This window comes from Dendrobium catenatum, unplaced genomic scaffold (genome assembly GCF_001605985.2).
Source record: "Dendrobium catenatum unplaced genomic scaffold, ASM160598v2 fragScaff_scaffold_1516, whole genome shotgun sequence".
Lineage (NCBI taxonomy): Eukaryota > Viridiplantae > Streptophyta > Magnoliopsida > Asparagales > Orchidaceae > Dendrobium > Dendrobium catenatum.
The window spans coordinates 142,334-163,482 of NW_021319978.1; the positions used below are offsets into that span (position 1 = coordinate 142,334).

The following is a 21,149-nucleotide window of genomic DNA, read 5'->3' on the forward strand; positions in this document are numbered from 1 at the left end:
CGTCAACAATCTACAACGCACCGCCACTGGATCCATAATACTTTTACTAGCGGACATAAGGAGTGTAGAAGTCTCAAATGAAATATTGTGGGTTCAAATGATAATTACATGCACAACAAAAATATTTCAAAATGCCCCTATACGTGCACCATAATTTGTATACACATAGGTACACTAAAGGGGTAAATGCAATCACGACCCGCATGGGCCCCGGCGAGCGTGTTATTAGTACACATGTGACACCTAGGGATGTTGCGCGGGTCGATAAGTGAATTCAAGTTCGAACATGATCCTTATTTGCGGATCAATAAGAGTCAACAAGGTTCGAACCTTCAAAAATACACGGTAGTAGGGACCGATGTATTTGTTTTAATACATTCATATTAGGCCGTAAAGGCCTATAACAATGAGAATTCACTATTAAATGCATAAAACCCGTGAAACCCGATCCCCTATCGACAAATTGATAGGGTCGACACAGTTTAATCAAATAGAAATGATCCCAAACACCTCGATGATGGCCGCGTTGAACAGAAAATCTCAACCGGAGGGATCCATTACAAATAATTTCAAATGCCATCTAAATACCCAAAATCCAAATCTCCAAAATCATCTGAAATCATAGATATTTAAAAAATGAAAATCAACCATCCAACCACTTAAAGCAAAATCCATCCACCCTCCGCAACAGTTTGCCGAGGTGGACAAATTCAAATATAACTTCAGCTCACAAAGAGCCAAATGCTTAGTCGAAAATATCACTAGGATTCATTCTCAAATAGTCTCATGCCAGTAAGGACGTAGTACGTGTCCTTTAACCGGCGGTATTGCCGCGAAATGGCACCGCATGATAAATGGTTATGACCCGAGTGCCCTTTGAACTGAGTGATTTTGCCTCCAAATGGCACCACGAAATATCATTTATGGCCATAGCCAATACGCTCCTTAGTGGCATCAAATCCTTGAGATATGTATCAATAGGGTATGATCGATAGGGCACAAAGCCCTATGTTAGCTAAGGAGGATTCAAATTTGTCCCCTTAAACAAATATTCACCCTAGGTCTACAAGGTACCCTTTTACGAAGCAACCCATGGCTGCTGACAAGGATCCTTCTATCAGGTTGGGTCGACTACCTCCTCTGACTAAGTAGACCAGGAACCACGATGGCCCGAGACGACGAAACCATGGGATCTTGATCGGGTCTATCATCCATTCCCCCACCATCTGATTTAAGTGCAAGATGGTGAAATTTCTATTTTAAATATCAAATTTTTCAAACATCCAAACATTTCCAAATCCAAACCCACGCTGCTACTATATGCCAGATAACACGTATTTTCTACGTATCTGATTGACAATTAGCCTTAATCGAAAGTTCTCTCTCGTGATCGGGATGGGTAATTAACTATAAGGGCTTGCACCTATAGGAAAATGAGGGCGAAATCTCTGGGTAGTGTCTTATCTACAAACACATCTGCCTTCCAAAATTTATCCTGAAACTTATTTATTTAAAACTACCTCGCCAAAAGAAAAAAAGCAAACAAACAGTAGTGTGTGGAGGCCGGGGCTGAATTTTCGGAGTCCACATTAACTTAAATTAATTATAATTGATTATCATTAATAATAATTAATTAATTAAAAATAAAAAATAATTTTAATTAACCTTAATTAATTTTGATTAATTATTATTATTAATAATTAAAATTTAAAAATTAATTAATTTATAATTAACTTAGATTAATTATAATTAATTATAATTGATTATAATTAATATCAATTATATAAAATTAATAATAATTAATTGCAATTAATATCAATGAATTGGAATTAATTTATAATTATCTTTAAATAATTATTATTAGCTATAATCAATATTAATTAACTATGTTTTAATTACAATTAATAAATATATTATCGGGCTATAGGATTCATGCAAGATTTGGCATAAGATTAATGTGGGATTTGAGCTAATTTTTTGCTAAATCTTATCGGATTGGATTTGATCAACCCGTAAATCTCACAGTGGAATAAATCCTCTATTTCCCCCTTTAAAGCTGGGCAAATTTTTAGGATTTAGTCGAAGTAGCATGTGGAAGGGTAGAAGGATCATTACCTTCACTATAGTGTGCTCCCGTTCTTGCTTCCAATCAAAATGTCGGAACTTCCGAACCGAACAGGAAGGGATAGTCATCGATGGAGTGAGGTTGGCCTGCAGGTAGGTCGTCTCTCCCCCTCTCTATCTCACTCTCTCTCTTTTTCTCTCTCTCGGCTTGTGAATAGGGGAAGGGCGACAGGATGCGGTTCGAAACAACGACGAGAGCTCTCAGTTGGGGCTTCGTTTGGGCTTGGAGATCGGGATAGGAAGTGGAATCAGAAGATCAGAATAGGCTAAGGGTATCGATCTTTGCGAATGGAAGCAATGACAGGAGCTCTGATGGTTTGGTTGGAGCTCGATGGTGTGTGTGTAAGAGGCCTGAAGGCTTCATTCGTTCGGTATTTAACGATGAGAAAGTGTCTAGGTGGCACACGATTCTGACAGCTTTCCTGGGAAGAGACGCAAGGAGCGGCATGTTGCGGATCAATGGTTTATGATTTTGATGATAACAAACATTCTTATTTCTATACGACTGCCTTATGTACTGACATTTCAGGTTCACATGATCGGACTGTAATTTGGAACCAGCTGCTTCTCCGCCTAGCTGTGGGGCCTAAAGGAGAGACTTATTTTAGTGCAATACTTGGAGGGTGCCTCCAAGGAGTGGACGTAGGTCAAGATTTGACCGAACCACTATAAATCTGGTGTGTTCTTTCTTATTATTTTCTTCCGCACTTTTATTTCTGTGGTGATTTTGGTTTGAGTTTCATCTTTGGTTTTAAAGTTATCCAATTCACCTCTCTCTTTGTTAGCCTTGGGCCAGTTCATAAGGGCTTAACATCCCTAACGAACTTTCAAGTGTTATCAGAGCATTTTCTAGTGTCATCTGAGCACTTTCACGGCATCAGCGTAGAACAGTGTACCGTAGCGGGATTTCTGGCTGAATTCGCGGGATCTCGACAGATACGAGGTATCTTTGCCTTCTTTTGTTTGTTCTTTATCTAGAGGTTAACAGTTGTGTTCGTGTTCCCATTGTGCCCCCCTATGTTTGAGGCTTGATATTTTGGTCAATGTGATCTTTATGACTTGTTCTGTGTTTCTTTATGTGGTTAAATTTACATGTATATGAAGACTTGTTAGCAGTCCTGCAACTCCAGTATGTCCTAAACGAAGAGATGTGCATGTATGTTGCCCTCCTGTGTTCTTACACGATATGTTTGAAGCTTGGTATTTTCATTGAGATCTTTATGACTTTCATCCAAGAAACATAAAGGCATCTTGGTATTTTCATTAAGAACATTTTGACATTCATCCAAGATACAGGAAGGCATGCTTTCAATTTAATTTCTGTTTAATTTCTCTGAAATTTCTGTTAGGCTGGTGGTTTATATTAAATTTTTTGTAGGTGTCCAGGCTTAGTTGAGCGGTTTGAGCTTTTCATTTATGGCCGGGAGCTTGCAAATTCATTTTCCGAACTGACAGATCCCATTGATCAGGTATAATTTGCCATATTTCTTTTCTTGATGGTAACTTATTTTTTCTGTTGCCATTTATGTTCCCCTCAATTTAAATCCAGGTCTTAATAATCTGTTGTTGTTAGCTTTGAATTTTCAAACATCTTGTGCACTGCAAGAAATACCATAATATTAGAGGATTTTATCAGTCCATTTTTTTTAAGCAAAATACTGAGATTTTGATTGCCTTAATGAGGCTGGCATTATGTCTTCAAATCCATATTCATATGCTTTCTTATAAATTTATTAATTCATCTTAAATACATATTCATTTGCATACAGTGTTATTCATGCTCTATCAGTTGGATGGTTTATTTTCAAAAATGATCTAAAGATATTTACTTCACCTGTAGTCTTAGACTCTTATGCCTCATTTGTGTTTTTGCTTAATGTTATAGAAACTTCGCCTTCTGGGGCAAATAGAACAACATAATGAAAAGCGAGCAGCATTTGCTGAACAGAAACGAGCGAATGATGATTATTCATATGATGTCTCTCTTGATGAAGACTTCATAACTGCGTTAGAGTATGGCATGCCTCCAGCTTCAGGAATGGTATTATTTTCATCTATATTTACTCCAATTTTCCCTTAGTGCATTTATTATTTTGCTTGATCCTCTTTGCATTTATTGAAATATCTATAACTATTAGGTTGCCACCGCTTTATTGATTAGTTATTATTGCTGCATAGTTTTACTACATCCTTTTACTCTTTTAAACTCTGCTCAAATTTTTTGTTAGTTCAGATCTTTTTCATTGCAAAGATTCATTTTTAGTTTATTAGCCATTGCACTGGGACATTCAACTTTTCGTCTAGTTCTTTTTTTCTTCCTGTAAAAAAAAAACCCGAGCGCTGGCATTGTTCTTTCGCTTCTCATGGATCAATTGATTATTAATAGAACCTTTCTCGTTTGTTCCTATAATCTATACCAATAAGAAACATTAAAGCTAGTTCAACATCATAAAATTTCCTCTGCTACAGATAAGTAATGCATTAGAACATCTTTCTTATTTGTTTGTCAGGCTCTATCAAATCCCCATTTAATATTCCTTTCAAGATTTGTATTTGACGTTATTAACTTTAGTTCAACTTCTCAAACAATATCTACAAACGAGCATATGTGCGGTGAGTTGAGAACAATCAAAATAAAAAGATAAGCTGTTAATCTTCATGTATTAAGAGCTATGGATGGATTGAGTTTCATTCTGGCTAATGAGTGCAAACTCCTTTTCTATTCACTGCAATAAATACATCCATGTGAGTTAATTTCTCTTTTCATACAAGCATAGGAACCGTTATATAAATCCAATTTAAGCCAGGTGATCCCGTGGTGGTCAAATAAAGTATTTTATTCCTTTTTCATCTTCAAAAACTTAAGGGTTGAGCTATTTTGATCAATCTAAATGATTGAGACTAAACCTCAAAATATAGGTTCAATAAGTCTAAAGACTAAATCTCGAAACTTTTATGTGCTCATAAACCTAAATGTCAAGCTACTTCAATCAATCTAAAAGATTGAGACTGAGTATCAAAATATAGGTTCAACAAGTCTAAAGACAGAACCTTCAAAATTTTAGTTGCTCATAAACCTAAAGGTCTAGTTACTTCAATCAGTCTAAAAGATTGAGAGTAAGCGTTAAATATGGGTTCAACAAATATAAAAGTTGAACCTTCCAAATATTACCTGCACATAAACCTAAGGGTTGACCTACCTTGATAACCTAAAAATCAAATCTCAATTCAAGAAGACAACAACAACAACATCATGCCTTTATCCCAGATACATAAATCATTTCTCTCCATTGTGTCATGTTAAGAATCAAATTTTCATTTAAATCTAATAAGGAAATTTCATTTCTAATATTTTCAAATCAATTCAACCACAATATAAAATAAAATAAGAAATATTATTATTAAACAAGTATATGTATACTCTCTAGAAAGGATGTTGGACAAGCTATCGATGCTTTGACTGAATGTTATTTATATGCTTCCATACCCTTGTGGGTCAACCCCTATTGAAAGTGGGAGAGATCGGTCTATTATCATAGTGGTGCAAAGAAGTCTCGACATCTGCGTATTATTAACCATATAAAAAAAGAAGAGGGAATAAAAGAAAAGAGAGGAAAAAATACATAAATATAGAAAAAGGGGAGATAATAAGTAATATATATATATATATATATATATATATATAATGTAAAAAAAATACATACCAAGACCACGATGTCCATAAAGAAGTTTAGGGCTTCGCTTCCTTATCCTATCATGAACTCTTGATGATTCCCCATGTATTGGAGTGAAATCTTGAGGCGCTAAATAAGATCCTCTAACTCCTACTATATGTTTGAATCCCCGATTCATAAAAAGAAGAGGAATATGATGAATTCAGGACAATATAAATGTCCAATAGCATTTTGAGCGTCCATATGTGTAATATAAAAATAAGCTCCTGTACCGAGATGAAGGCAGGCCCAAGTCTTGGAAGATGCCCCAATGTAATGGTCATCTCATTCGGACATGAATTCCCCTCTCCTTTGTTGACCAGCCTGTTCACGGCTTAGAAGATCATAATCTGTATGAACGCATTCTTCATAAGGATAACATAAGATGGGAAAGTCCGATATAATTTGTAAATCAGACAATGTAATGGTCATCTCATTCGGACCAATCCAGCACATATTCATAATGTTGTCCCAATGCTCTACTATACCCTGGATCCATGAAGTCGACAAGTGGCTATAATCAAACATAGAAGCATATATGGCTTGATAAACCCCCGCTCGTCTGAGTATCTTGTGATACACCGTGAACACATAACATGCCCAATAAATATAATCACTCCGTGCTCAAAGGAGAGTGCCAAACATGGGATCATAATTCTGCTCCTCAACCTCATGACATAATAAATGACAACTCATAAGACAAATGATACATGTACTATATGCGTAATTTGTTATTGGTTTAAGGACATCTTAATCGTCATAGCTCAAATCATCAACAATCTTTTCTAAAGAACCACCATCACTATGCCATAATTTTAGAGTAATAATCTAGGATGCAGGATCATGTCCTACCATAATATCTGAATCAAAAGCAACCATGTGAGAAGAAAGAATGAAGGGCCCATCATAAATATCTATCAGCTAGTATTTCTCAGTGCCAAGATAAGCGATCTCAAATAGGAGGCGACTGAGAAAAATCACATCCGCCAATCTCCCTCCAAATATGCTCTTCTATGGGTTCGGTGGGGTGCATTGAATGAGGCTTGATCCATTACTCTGTTTAAAATTGCGCAATAAGAGGTGCGCCTCTGCGCAATTCGTCCAAAAACCGCCTCGAAGCTTACGCAATTCCATCCCTGGCACAGGCGTACGCCTCACATGGACTGAGGCGCGCCTCAAAGGCGCAATTGCGCAATTCTTAGTGAGGCGTACGCCTCATGGGAATGGATCCACCCACTTAAAATGAATGTTTTTTTCTCCTTAAACCCGCACAACAGCAGCTCCTCCCGAATTTTTCCTACCCGCATGGCTCCAGTTCGCGAAACAGAGAGCTCCCGCACGGTCCTTACCCGCCAGCTTCCCTTCCCGCCGGCGCCGCCTCTCTCCGGCGAAGTTGAAACTTCCGGCCGCCCTCTAGGAGTACTTCACATTGGATTTTAGGTTTTTTTTTAGTTTAGGGTTAGATTTTTCAAGTGTAAGAAAATCTAGGGTTTATGTTTTTTTTTATTGTAAGAAAAACCCTTAATTTCACATTTACACAATTCTGTGTCCGTGAGGCTTACGCCTCAGACCGCCTTGAGGCTTACGCCTCGCCTCACGGACGAAAACCGCCTCGAGGCTTAATTACGCAATTTTAAACCTTGGATCCATATAAACATCTTGGACTAATAAAAAGATGGAGAAATTTAAAGGAAATAAAGAGGAAAAAGGAGGTTCTCGCTAGATATTTGCAAAAGGTTGTACCTTGGGATATGCTTTTTACTGATGATATTCTTATTTTTGATAATACTAGAGAGTGAGTTGACTGTAAACTTGAATTACAGAGGTCAACCTTAGTGTCTAAAGGTTTTTGTTTCAGTAGATCTAAAATCGAATATATGAAGTGCAATTTTAGTATAATAAATCTAGTGGAAGGATTGTGACCTTGGTCGATAAAGTCATTTCTAAGAGTTCACATTTTTGTAAGGTTGGGTCTATTGTTTAAAGTGATGGTGAAATAGAAGGGGATATTATTAGTAGAATTCAAGTTGGATGGTTGAAGTGGAGGAATGCATCAGGCTTGTGTGATAGAAAAGTCGGTCTTAAACTTAAGGGAAAATTTTATAAGATGGTGGTGAGACTTATAATGCTTTATGTTGCTGAATGTTGGCCATTAAAAGAGAAGCATAATATTAAGTTAAGTGTTAAAGAGGTGAGGATGCTTAGGTGGATGAGTGGCTTTACTCTTAGATATATGATACGAAACGAGTGTATACGTGAAAAGGTTGGAGTAGCTCCAGTGAAAGATAAGATTAAAGAGATTTGCCTTATATGGTTTTATCACTTAAAACGACGCCCTTCCAATGTCCTATTAGGAGAGTGGATTTATTAGATTTTACTTATGTTAAGAATGGTAGATGCAGACCTGTGGGCTCCGAAAATTCGAGCCCCTGCCTCTTCACAGACCCCTTTCATTCTTTTTCAGGCCGTCAAGGAGAGTTTTAACATGTAAGTTTCGAGGCAAATTTTCTAAAGGCATATTGGGTTTGTCGATAAGTCATTACCCAGTGATTGCCTCATTTTGTGATGACTTTATGATATGAGTTTTGGTTTCCTATAGGCACAAGCCGCTATAGTTAATTACCCATCCCGATAACGTGTGAGAACTTTCGATTAAGGCTAGTCATCAAACATATATGAAGTATCTGACGTATAGTAGTAACATGATTTGGTATTTGAGATTTTATATTTAAAATTGAAAATTTCACCATCTTGTGCTTAAAGCGGATGGTGGGGAGAATGTCATGATACTATGGTTCCGTTGTCTCGGGCGATCGTGATTTCCTGTCTACTTAGTTTGAGGAGATAGTCAACTCAACCTGACAGAAGGATTCTTGTCGGCAGCCATGGCTTGCTTCGTCCAAGGATGCCTTGTAGACCTGGGGTGAATATTTGATTATTTATCTGAGGGGATAAATTTGAATGCACCTTAGCTGACAAAGGGCTTTGTGCCTTATCGATCACATTCTATTGATTCATACCTCAAGTATTTAACGCAATTTGGGAGCATGCAGGGTCTAACCATGATTGCAATATAATAATGTCATTTTGTGACAAAACCACTTGGTCAGAGGGTCACGGTCATAACCATTTATCTGTTGTGCCATTTAGTGGTGAAACCATCGGTGTGGTACCATTTAACGGTGAAACCCCTGGTTAGAAGAAACATGCTTCGTCTTTGTTGGCAAGAGACGGATTGAGAATGAATCCTAGTGATATTCCCGATCAGATATTAACTCTTTATGAGTTGAAGTGATTTTCAAATTTGTTCACCTCGACAAACTGTTGCAGAGGGTAGATAGATTTTGCTTTAAGTGTTTGATGATTTATTTTATTTTTAAATATCTTAAATTTTAGTATCTTTCGAATTTTAAATTTTCATAAACATTTGGAGACATTATAGATATTTGTGTTCCTTTCGAGTGAAATAAACATTCAACATAGTTATCATCGGGGTTTTTATGTGTTATTTTATTTTTTTAACCATGTTGACACTATCTATTTTGTTGGTAGAGAATCTAGTTTGAATTTGAATTCATTTCTTAACTTGTGTAGTATCCTTAGACATCACGTGTGTACCTATAATACACTCGTCGGGGCCTATGCGGGTATATACTGTTACATGTATTTTATATATTGCATTTTTATGATTGTTATACATATGTAGTTGTATACAACGCATATACATGTATCACGTATATTGGCCTATGCACTTTACATTTTGCATTTGCACACTATATAGTTGCAGTGTACGACATTTTTGTATGTAGATAGAATATTGCATGATATTACTTGAATAAAATTCTCTGCATCTAGCAAATACATGCAAGAGGACACTCTGCTGTGCATGTAAGACATATCTGCATGTAAATGCAATATTAAATGTTATGCTTGAATGAAATCCTTTGCATCCTACAAATGTATGTAAGTGGTCACTTTAAAATGTAATTATAATGTCAAATGACACATTTGAATGAAAACATTTGCATCCTACCAATTCAAGCAGGGGGTTATTTTGAATTGTGATTGTAATGTCAAATGACATGTTGGAATGCAACCATGTGTATATCACAGATGCATGCAATAGGTCATTTTGAATTATGATTGTAGTGTCAAATGACATATTGGAATGAAACCCTCTGCATATCGTAAATGCACGCATGTTATGAGATGCATAAGAATGCGCATTTTAATTCATGAGAGGGGTGTTTTGCATTTTTTGAAGTACCTAACTATGCATGTAGCTGTTACTGGCGATGATTTCAGGACTTTATTTTGGGCTTTTTGGATGCGTTCTATCTGCTTGTACGAATGTCACAGATCTAGTTTCGTGACGCATCAGCATAACGCGTTGTACATTTACGTAGCATGTATGTACGAGGGGCATTTTAAAGTATTTCACACTAATCAATTTTGCGGGCAATTATCGTTTGAATGTGCTCAACATTCTATCTAGAAGCTTATAGACACATTCTATCTTCCTATATAAGTGTTGTTGATTCGATTGTGTGGCGTTGCTCTTCAGTGGTATGAGGTTTTTACTATTGATTTCCTGCTTTTGCTTACAAATGAATTATAGTGTTGCATCCATAATAGCTATGAGATAATTAATTGTTCTGATGCGAGCGCCATATTCTTATCCTTTGAGAGATCGTATCCACAAATCATCCAATCCTTACTCAGGCTAGATGAGGACATCCAGGTTACATGATGTCGTTTTGTGATAGATGATGTATCATAATCTAATGAGACCAAAGACTCGGCTGATATGTGATAGAGACCACTTGAATATTCCAAGTGATTCCTATCGGATCTTCGCCAAAACACAATTATTTCGCTGTTTTCAATAGAAAATAGCCACCAAACAATGGAAAAACTGAGAAAATAGGGAGAAAACGTTGGGAAAACAATAGTAACAATTGTATTCCACTAGTAGACAAACAAAACCAAAGCAAGATACAATGTTCTTCAATTCGAGAGGAAGAACAACTCTCCAACAATCTCCGGCAACGCCAAGAGCCCAAGCAAGAAAACCTAGAAGACGAAACTCATTTAAAATCAAGATGATACCCTAATCCCCTCATAACTCCCTATTAAAACAATCTAATTCAAATTAAAAGCAAAAGGACTACTCTACCCTTCCTTCTTCCTCCAAAAACACTTAACCCATGTTTGAATTGCAAGTGGACCCCACTCCCTGGCTCCCTCTCTCTTCCGCCCGGCCCTGTGTCCGCCTCCTGTAGAACTGGACCGGCTGGGCCGGTCCAGGTAGAGCCGGTCCAAGCTGGACCGGCATAACACATAGAAAAAGCCAAACGTATTAATTTACAGAAATGTACATAGATATATCATCTCTTTCGCCAAGCCATAGGACTTGAAATAAGCTTTTAAATGCATATAAACTAAACATGATCAAGCCTCAACCATGCTGATCTGAACAGGATATCTCAAATTTGTAGGCCTTAAGGTGTTTAAAAATTAAACTAGATTCAATGTTTTATTTAATGTAATTCAAATAACAATTACTAGCAAATCTCTAAACTTCCTACTATATTTTTATCCTAACAAACTAGCTATTGTAATTCTATGCATATCTTAAAAAATTGGTGAGTTAATACTTTACAAATCTCTACCTTAAGAATCAGTAACACCATAACAAATAGAGATCTCCATTATCACTCATCCTCTCCATGCTAATCACTCTAAGCTTTCAAAGCTCAACAGGGTTAAGCCACCCCACCACAGTACTGGAACAAGCCCAAAGTGACGCTTGAACTTAATGCCCATTAGATATCTCCAAATCACATCTATTCCACAGAAGATAAATACATTGATACTAAAAGTCCACTTATTCATACTCTCAAAGTGGCTTTGATGTGGGTCTATGGGATCTTTTTTGTAAAGACAACAATTTAATTGGTATATCTTACGGTTGATTAAAGGGTTATTTGGGTGGTAGTAAAACAAAATTTCAGATTTTAGACATATTAGGATTTAAAACTTCTAAGATATCAGAAGACATGTTTTCCTTGGAGAAAAATAATGAGAAATTCCAGCTCAAAGATTTGAGATGTTAGGGAACTAATAGTGGCATATTTATGAGTTTTAGATTAATGTTTGAATAGTTATGATATTTTTAATTTGGCTGCTCACATCAAAAAAATTCTCTCTCTATTATAGGATGTTGGCTTTAATATCTTAGGATTATTGGAGCATTGAGGCCTTTGAAGACTATGAGGGATGTATGAGAATATTTAGGAGAATTTAAAGAGTTTAGATGGGTATGGGGGTTGAGAAAAGTTAGGCTCGAGATTATGCAGAGAAAATGAAAATTGTGTTGGGAAAGATGAATAAGGGTAAGAAAAGATAACTAAAGACTTATCAAAATCCTAAGGGACCAGCCACCAAGTTTTACCAAAGAGTAGAGTAATGATTAAGCCTTTCCACCGTGCAAGTAAAAATAATTTTTATAAAAGTTCTATTTATAGGCCTTTTCATGCCTAGACAATTTTGAAAAATTTTAGGAGTCAATAAAATGCTATTATATGGATTGATGATTTATCCTAATACGAATGGAAAAAAAATAAGGGAAATAAAATAAAATTTAAAATTTTCAAATACAAGAAAATTCGGATTGGTCAAATAACATTAAAGTAGGTGGCATTGAAATCAATCAATTTATGAAAATTATTGCCTTCTTGACTGGTATGACCCACCTATCCATCAAGAGGTATTAAATTTAGCTTCTTAATGACCCACCTATCCATCAAGAGGTATTAAATTTAGCTTCTTATTTAGTCTCCCGTACTTTTAAAAGGATTATAGAATGTCCATGGGCTTGTATGGAGAGTTTTGCATGATGAACAACCCAAATATTGATAAAAAACTTTTGAATGTTGTAATGTACAACCTAGTAATATGATAGACTCTGTAAACTGATCATCTGTAATTGTTTCCCGCTCAACCAATGCTCTTCTTTGTTCTAGAACCTGACTTGCAACCAAGAAACTAATCTTTATTTATTTCCGTAAGTAATAGTGCCCCAACTTAGATAAAACTGAAGTTCACTCAAAATAGCACCCTGTAACACAGTATATTAAATCATTTTGCCTTTTCATGATAATAAGCACACACCTTTACCACCTTTAAGAACTTCAATAATATTTTAGAATATGCATCATTATATTTACTTAAACATTCAAATCTTTAAATCATATAAAAATATAATTATTATTAACTTATTTAATATAAAATATTTTATGTACATATTTTGATGTAATTTAAACATTAGATTATTATAAAAGTAAATATAAAATTTGAAGTGTTAGATCTGAAATCACATAAAAATTTCATGATATTTATGTAAATCCCTTGTAAAATTGCGAGTCAAAACTTTACACTAGATGTTAAATAGCAAACACAAGCATATGAGCATATGAAGTTATTCCAGTGACTTTGTTCTGAGTTACTTATCACCTGATAGATAATCTGGAAGAGATAGCCACCTAACCGCACAATTTTGTGAATGTTCAGGTGCTTTCTGTTTGTAGTATTTTTCATTCTAAGAGGGTCAGTTGAAGTTTCAATATCTGCAGGAGCAATGCTTGAGCCACTCTCAGCATCCGAGCTTGTTAGATTAATCCTTTCAGCAGTAACTCTTACATATTTATGGCAACCATAAGCAGACAGCAACAACCCAAGCTAAAATATACAGATCAAAGTAAACAAGGTATGTCAGACTGAGAAGCTGTTTTGGATCATTTATATATATTATTTTATTTATGTTTTGATACAAAATAAAATGTACACAATATCTATGAAGTGTTTTTTTTTTTTATAGATTTCAATTAAATTGATTTATGATGTGGGGTCGTCAACGATGGCAACGACGGTCGGCGCGGTGATGGTAGAGGCAACATCTAAGGTAAAATAGAACATACCCCAAAATATATTGTAACCAGAATACCTGTCCATCTGTGAAACAAACAAAACATAACATATAAAACACGGATAATTTATTTGAAAATTTTACGAGTAGGCATAAACATGATGTGAACAAGAAAAAGTTTACAAAATGCAAGTAATTATTTCATCAATATAAATATTGACTTAAGTATTTTTTAAGCTTCTTTTGGGACAGCTTTCTTACAGAATCACAGGGATGGGAAACTTATCAGGCACTGTCTCTTTGTTGAGAGCTCTGTAGTCAACACAGAACCTCCAACTCCCATCCTTCTTTTTCACAAGCAAAACTGGGCTAGAGAAAGGGCTCACGCTGGGCTGAATGATCCCTCCTTCTAGCATTTCTCCCACCAACCTTTCAATCTCATCTTTCTGCACCTGAGGATATCTGTAAGGTCTCACACTGATAGGAGATACTCCCTCTTTCAGGATAATCTGGTGCTCCTGCTCTCTGTCAGGTGGTAGTCCCACTGGAGGTTGGAACACATCCTCAAATTCCTGCAACAGGGGTTGAACCAAAGCGGGGATGGGTCTTCCCTCCCCCTCCTCCTGCTCCTCCAAGCTCTGCAACTCCACCAGGAATCCTCCTCCTTCCTCCTGTATGATTTTCACCATGGATCGGAGTGACACTCCAGCTCTGGACAATCCTGGTTCCCCCTTCAGCTTCACTCTCTTGCCTTCTACCATCAGTTCCATCACCATGGTTCCCCAGTTCACCTTGGTTTCACCCAAGGTCTGTAGCCATTTCATGCCCAAAATGACATCCGTGCTACCCAATCTCAGGGGTAGGAAATCCTCCACCACCCTGATCTCCTGTAGCCTCATCTCCACCCCCTTGCAGATCCCAGTGCTGGACTCAATCTTTCCTGTCCCCATCATCACCCCATAACTGCCTGTCTCAGTAGGCTCCATCCCTAGCTCCTCCGCCACCTGGGTGGATATGAAATTGTGGGTTGCCCCACTGTCAATCAGAACCACAACCTCTCTCCCCCGAATCTCCCCCTTCACCTTCATCGTATGGCTAGGAGTGAATCCCATCACAGAATTGAGGGAGACCTCGGCTACCTCCAACTGTGGATCAGTCTGCTCCTCATCAGAATCATCACCCTCTTCAGGCGCCTCGTCTATATAGACGGTGAGAGCCCGAAGAGCGCGATCCTTGCATCTGTGCCCTGGAACAAACTTCTCCTCACATCTGAAACAAAGGCCCTTGGCCCTCTTCTCCTGCATCTCCTCCTCAGTCAATTTCTTGAAGCTTCCTGCAGTTCTAGTCACCCCGCTCTTCTCCTTTCCACTCTCTCTAGGGACACTAGGGCTTGGCCCTTTTGGAGCCAAGTAAGTGGTAGTTGTCCTGGTGGGACCTCCTGAGTGGTTGTTCCGCCAACTTCGAGCGTTGGTCTTCTGGTTCTCCACCAGCTGGGCCAACTCCATTGCCTCCCTCAGGTCTCTCGGTCTCATGACCTTCACCGCATCCCTAATTTCTGGCTTGAGCCCCTTCATAAAGTTCCCCCCCAACGTGTTGTTCGATAAGCCCTCCATGTCGCCCACCAGACTCTCGAATTTCTTTCTGTATTCCTCCACTGTCCCCTCCTGAGTGAGGGCATAGAACTGCTCGGAGATCTCCCATGGGCTGCTCCCCCTGAATCTCTCCCTGATAGCTTCCTTGAAATCCCTCCAAGTCCTTACCGGATCTCACTTATCCATGTACTTGAACCAGGCAAAAGCCGCCCCTTCCAAGCACATACTGGCTGCCATCAATCTCTCCTCCTCCATCAGGCCATTCACTGCAAAATACCTCTCCACCTTGTGGATCCACTCATCCACATTCCCCTCTTCGAAAACTGGCATTTTCAGCTTCCTGGCCCTCGTGTCAATTCCGTATGCTCTGTTCCCCCCATGGCCTCCTCTGTCCCAGGCAATGGGGTCTTCCCAAGTTCCTCTCTCTCCATATCGGGGCTCATCATCCCTCCTCGGCCGTCGATAGCCATCTTCCCCTCGCGCCCCGCCATGGTGGTTATGGATCCCCCATGGCCGGTCCACTGGGTCGGGCCTCCGACGACGCCAATCATCCTCTCTTTCTTCCCGCCTGATGGACTCCCGATGCAGCATTCTTCCGTTGCTACCAAGCAGTTCCACCTCCTCTTCCCCTTCCGGCTTTGCCTTCTCTTTACCCTTGCTCCCACTACCTTCTCCTCTTTCCTCCGCCGGCACCGCCCGAGCTTGCCCCTCCAACAACTTCTTCATCATTTCCTCCAAAGCCATGAATTTCCCTTCCACATTTTCACTAAATGTGGCCATCTTCTCTTCCAGATCCGCCTTAAGTTGACCCATCTCGGTCTCCAAGACTTCTACCCGCTTAGATGCCATGGGAACCAACGAGATGCCTCCGGATCCGCAAGGAAACACTTCCGGACAGCAAGAATCTCCCTCCAAACAGTCAAAAACTGCTGTTTTCAGGGGAAAACAGCCTCCGACCACCCAAAATCTGCAAAATTCTGCAGCGAAACAGTGGAAAAACAGCCCTCCACCGTCCGGATCTTGCTCTGATACCAATTTGATAGAGACCACTTGAATATTCCAAGTGATTCCTATCGGATCTTCGCCAAAACACAATTATTCCGCTGTTTTCAATAGAAAACAGCCACCAAACAATGGAAAATCTGAGAAACTAGGGAGAAAACGTTGGGAAAACAATAGTAACAATTGTATTCCACTAGTAGACAAACAAAACCAAAGCAAGATACAATGTTCTTCAATTCGAGAGGAAGAACAACTCTCCAACAATCTCCGGCAACGCCAAGAGCCCAAGCAAGAAAACCTAGAAGACGAAACTCATTTAAAATCAAGATGATACCCTAATCCCCTCATAACTCCCTATTAAAACAATCTAATTCAAATTAAAAGCAAAAGGACTACTCTACCCTTCCTTCTCCCTCCAAAAACACTTAACCCATGTTTGAATTGCAAGTGGACCCCACTCCCTGGCTCCCTCTCTCTTCCGCCCGGCCCTGTGTCCGCCTCCTGTAGAACTGGACCGGCTGGGCCGGTCCAGGTTGAGCCGGTCCAAGCTGGACCGGCATAACAATATGCTATTAGATTTCCTCGTCTCCACTTTGTCACAGGGAGTCTCCTCGAAGCATGAGCAAGAAAAAGCACAAGATAATTTTTAGCACAACTATTAATTTTTATAATACAACACTCTAAACCCCATAGCCGCCATAAATGTTTTTAAAATTTTATACCATTCTATCAATATGTGCATTTAAATCTCTAATAAAAATTATTTGTTCAAGAGGTATCCTTTTTATTAATTTGTTTAAATCATTTCAAAATTTTAATTTTGAGCACAACTATTAATATTTATAATATTATTCTCCAAAATTTTATCTATAATCTCACTTGCATTATTTCTAGTAGGACTCAAACCTGATGCCATAGTTTAAATCCTAAATTATCAAAAAAATTAGCTTTTTTCTCGACCCATTTAGTTTTCTTAATATATAGAATATTTATCTTCTTATAAAATCATAATTTCTAATAATTCTATAACTTTGCCTGTAAGTGAACATATATTTCAAATTTTCTTCATAATTCTAATTTAATGGACTAGTTTCTTTGCCTACATCGCCCATGATATGAGAAACCTTGCTTATTTAATATTGTTAGGAATTGGTGCAGTGACTCTTGCACAGTTTTTATTGTATTTGGCCAACATGTCACTTCCAGGGAATGCCCTAGTATTTACGTATTGTATTAAATGATTCATGTTATTTAAAAATATATATTAGTTAATATGTTCATTTTCTTTGCAATTCATTCAAAATATATTTAACTCAAAAACTAATTAGTAAGTTTGGAAGGAATGGTTTGTTGTTGTAAGAATAAAAAAGTTGGGCGAAAAATTACAATATCTATTACCACTTATTTGAAAACTTGGACACGAGTATAAAGTGAAATAGGGGTGAATCTCGTCGTCGTTGGAGTTCTTGGTGCGACAATGATGAAGGTCTGGCAGATCAGAGTCGTGAATGTTCATGTATTTACTAAGTCTTGTCGTCCTAGGATCTTGTCGACTTTGGGGATCCTCATCGCTAATGATCCTTTGAACTGTAGCGATTACGAGAATCTAGTGTTCTTGTCATCACGTCCTCTATGGATAACCCTAGTTGAACGCGATGCGGGATTGCTAGATGATAGATCGGGATATATGTAGGGGAATGGGAGAGCTTGTTGGCTACATAAGAAAGGAAATTTTATTTAATAATAATATGTGCTTTATTAAAAAGTTATAATTTTAAATATTAAAAATATGTTTCTTAAAATAGTTTTATAATAAAATATTAGGACACGTGTTAGACAGTGTGTCTGATTTTATTTAAATATTAATTTTATTCAGACACACCTATGTCATGTCTAACATTGCATAACTTTTGAATGAGTGTCAGAGTATCATAGAGGACAATCATGTACTCAGATCCAACATCTGTAGGCCTTCCAACTTGTGTACAAAAAATTCTTCTTCTCCATCTCTACATTATGAATATTGTGGTGGACTCAGATAAACTGATTTGTTAGGACTAGAATCTGAATTAGATAAAGAGCCACAGAAGTAAATAAAAGAAAGTAATTAAGAAGAAATGAATGAAAGATTGCTTCGAAGGGAGGGAGGCAAGGAGGGTGTAATGGCTAGGTGGCATTGATCCCGTGACTGATACTAAACAAAGGTCATGGTTTGTATTCTATTAAATAAACATCTCTAATTTTAACCTATGACCAGTTATTCTGTGAGGGGCCATAGTTAGTTTTTTAAGACAATCTAAACCTACTAACAACATGATAAGGGCAAGCATGCTGGATATTGGCGATCTTAACCTAACCAATTATATTGATGACAATTTAACTGACATGTAGAAGGATGGTGGCATATGCATAACATATTGAACCGAACTAGTTATACTACACAAGAGGAATCGAAAGCAGGTAACTGGAAGTAGACGTCTGATACTTCCTCAATTTGTTTTTACTTCTGATGGTGGATTGTTCTTTAGCAAGGATACGATCTTTTGATAAAATGGTGTAGAAATCAATTTTGTATAAATTAGGATATACGCAAAAGGCTGTGCTTGCCCAAGTTATTGCAAGACAACTACTGCATTGCTCCAAAAATTAACCTGAGATTTTAAGATTTTCATTATAAGATACAAATAATGAATAAAATATGGCATTTTCTGGATTTTCTGTCGCAGTTATTTTGATCTACTTAATACAAAGCTAAATGATTTTTTAATTTAAATTTTTAGAAATAAGTCATATTGGGTAGAAGAGGATTAAAAGTCTGCAATTATAAATGCCTAGAGCTTTGCTTGCCTCACATGTTATGGAACAATTTACTTTTTTTTTTTCTTTTTAGTTTGCTTATTCTCCCGCTTAAATCTGCAGAGTTGGAGGCATCTCTGTTTTTAGATTACTTCATTCTTTTGCATGTTTTAAAATGTATTTCTCCTCTAACAGTTAATGACTAATTTTCAGGGACTTGGAATTGATAGATTAGTGATGCTTCTAACTAATTCTGCAAGCATAAGGGATGTTATAGCATTCCCTGTTCTCAAAATTCAGCAGTAGGATTATGCCTTGTATATCTTTGGTTATATTGGGGAGATGCTTTACAAGAAAAAGATAATTCTTTTGTTAATTTATCGCTGGAAGAAATCATTTAGTATCTTCTGTTCAAATAAAACCAATGTCAGAAAAAGCTCGAGAAGTTATCGAATTTTCATTCTTTCCTGCTTGACGCGCTACATATTTCTTTTTCTCTATGTAACTGTTGAGGTAATTGATACTTTGTATTCCATATGTTGCAGTTTATTCGGTAAACAAAAGAAAGTTTGTATGTATAATTATTGAATCAGTTTTAAAACTATTTATTGCACAAATTAGTTTTTTTTTTCAGTGAAAGTTTTTTCTCATGGATGGTGCCTATATCATGCAAACAGCTTACAGTTTTATTTAGTTTTATTATTATTATTATTATTATTTTGGCAACGCACGTGTTCGTGATATAGAAGTCTTGATAAAATAAGTATTTCGTTATTAATTCTTGTAAGTATTAGATTCCTTTTAGATGTCTGCAAAAATATTATCAAATGATTCTAACAATTGGCGACTGATATTAGGCTTCACAAAACGATCTAAAATGCAGTCATTTTACTTTTCAATATCAAATGTTAAGGTTATAATAAGGTAGAGATGATGGGAGAACTAGGTAAAAACCTAATGCAATACCAAGATAAAAGTTAAGAATAAGGTCACAAATTTGAAGTAAAAAAATTTAAAAAAAAATACAAAATAAAAAAAAAAGACACAAATGTATGCATTGCAACATGATTTGGTTCATCGTAAGCTCATGGACAACCAATGATCTTTTTACGATCATTGAAGAATAGTTAAGTAATTTAATTTATTTTAGCGACATTTTACTCGACTTATTTGGTTAATTAAAATATTTTAGGAAGCCTTAAATTTTATTTTGTTTTTTCTATTGAGAAAAATCAAGAATATATGCAATAATAAATTATTTGCTCCTAAGACTTTAGGATGTTATGTAGGCCTTGAAAAGATTTATAAATAGGATATTATTTTGTACTTTTTAAGTTGGTCAATAAAAAATATTTTTTTAGTAGTGCAAATTTTATGTTAAAAAGGTTGGATGACTGATCTATTCTTTGGTGAAGCTTAGTGGAATAATATCCTAGGATTGTGGTGAATCTTCAATTATCTTTTCTCACTTTTATTCCTCTTCACCAACTCTTATCCCCTACATAAACCCAATCTTTGCTTCCCTAAATGCAAAAATGCATCCAACTTATTTTAAAACTATCCTACATATTCTCTTATATATCACACGACCTCAAAGGCTTAAACTCCCTAATAATCCTAACTTATTGATATAGGGTTTATATTATATTTATTGTGAAGGCAACAACTTATTAGTGTCACTTTAGGGTGATGATTATTTTTTTTTTTTTTTTTTGAAAGTGTAGAAAGCAATAGCATTAAAAGAAAAATCACCTAATACAAACTAATATCATCACATTCCTCCTTTAACAAAAGAACAAAGGAGGAATGTGTTCCAAACTAATATCATCCCAAATAAAGTTACCATTAATAGCATAGTTAGCACAACAATTCGCTAATTTATTACAATCCCTAGTCACACAATTGAAAATCTCATAATTAAACTCTTTGACAAATGAAAAAAAAAATCTAAACCAAACTCCGGTTCATGCAAGCTCATCCTCTTGATGTTATTTT

General features: G+C 36.8%; 1 protein-coding gene across 1 annotated transcript in view; it reads left to right on the forward strand.

The window, feature by feature from the left end:
- LOC110114728 (lysine--tRNA ligase, chloroplastic/mitochondrial) overlaps window positions 1–19,787 on the forward strand; it is a 71,837-nt gene extending 52,050 nt beyond the window's left edge. Inside the window, exons 12-14 of the mRNA XM_020847707.2 lie at window positions 3,503–3,593; window positions 4,010–4,165; window positions 19,368–19,787. Of these exons, the coding sequence (XP_020703366.1) occupies window positions 3,503–3,593; window positions 4,010–4,165; window positions 19,368–19,460 (340 nt within the window). The 3' untranslated portion in view covers window positions 19,461–19,787. The remainder of the gene's footprint in view (window positions 1–3,502; window positions 3,594–4,009; window positions 4,166–19,367) is intronic.
- Window positions 19,788–21,149: the final 1,362 nt, after the last annotated feature.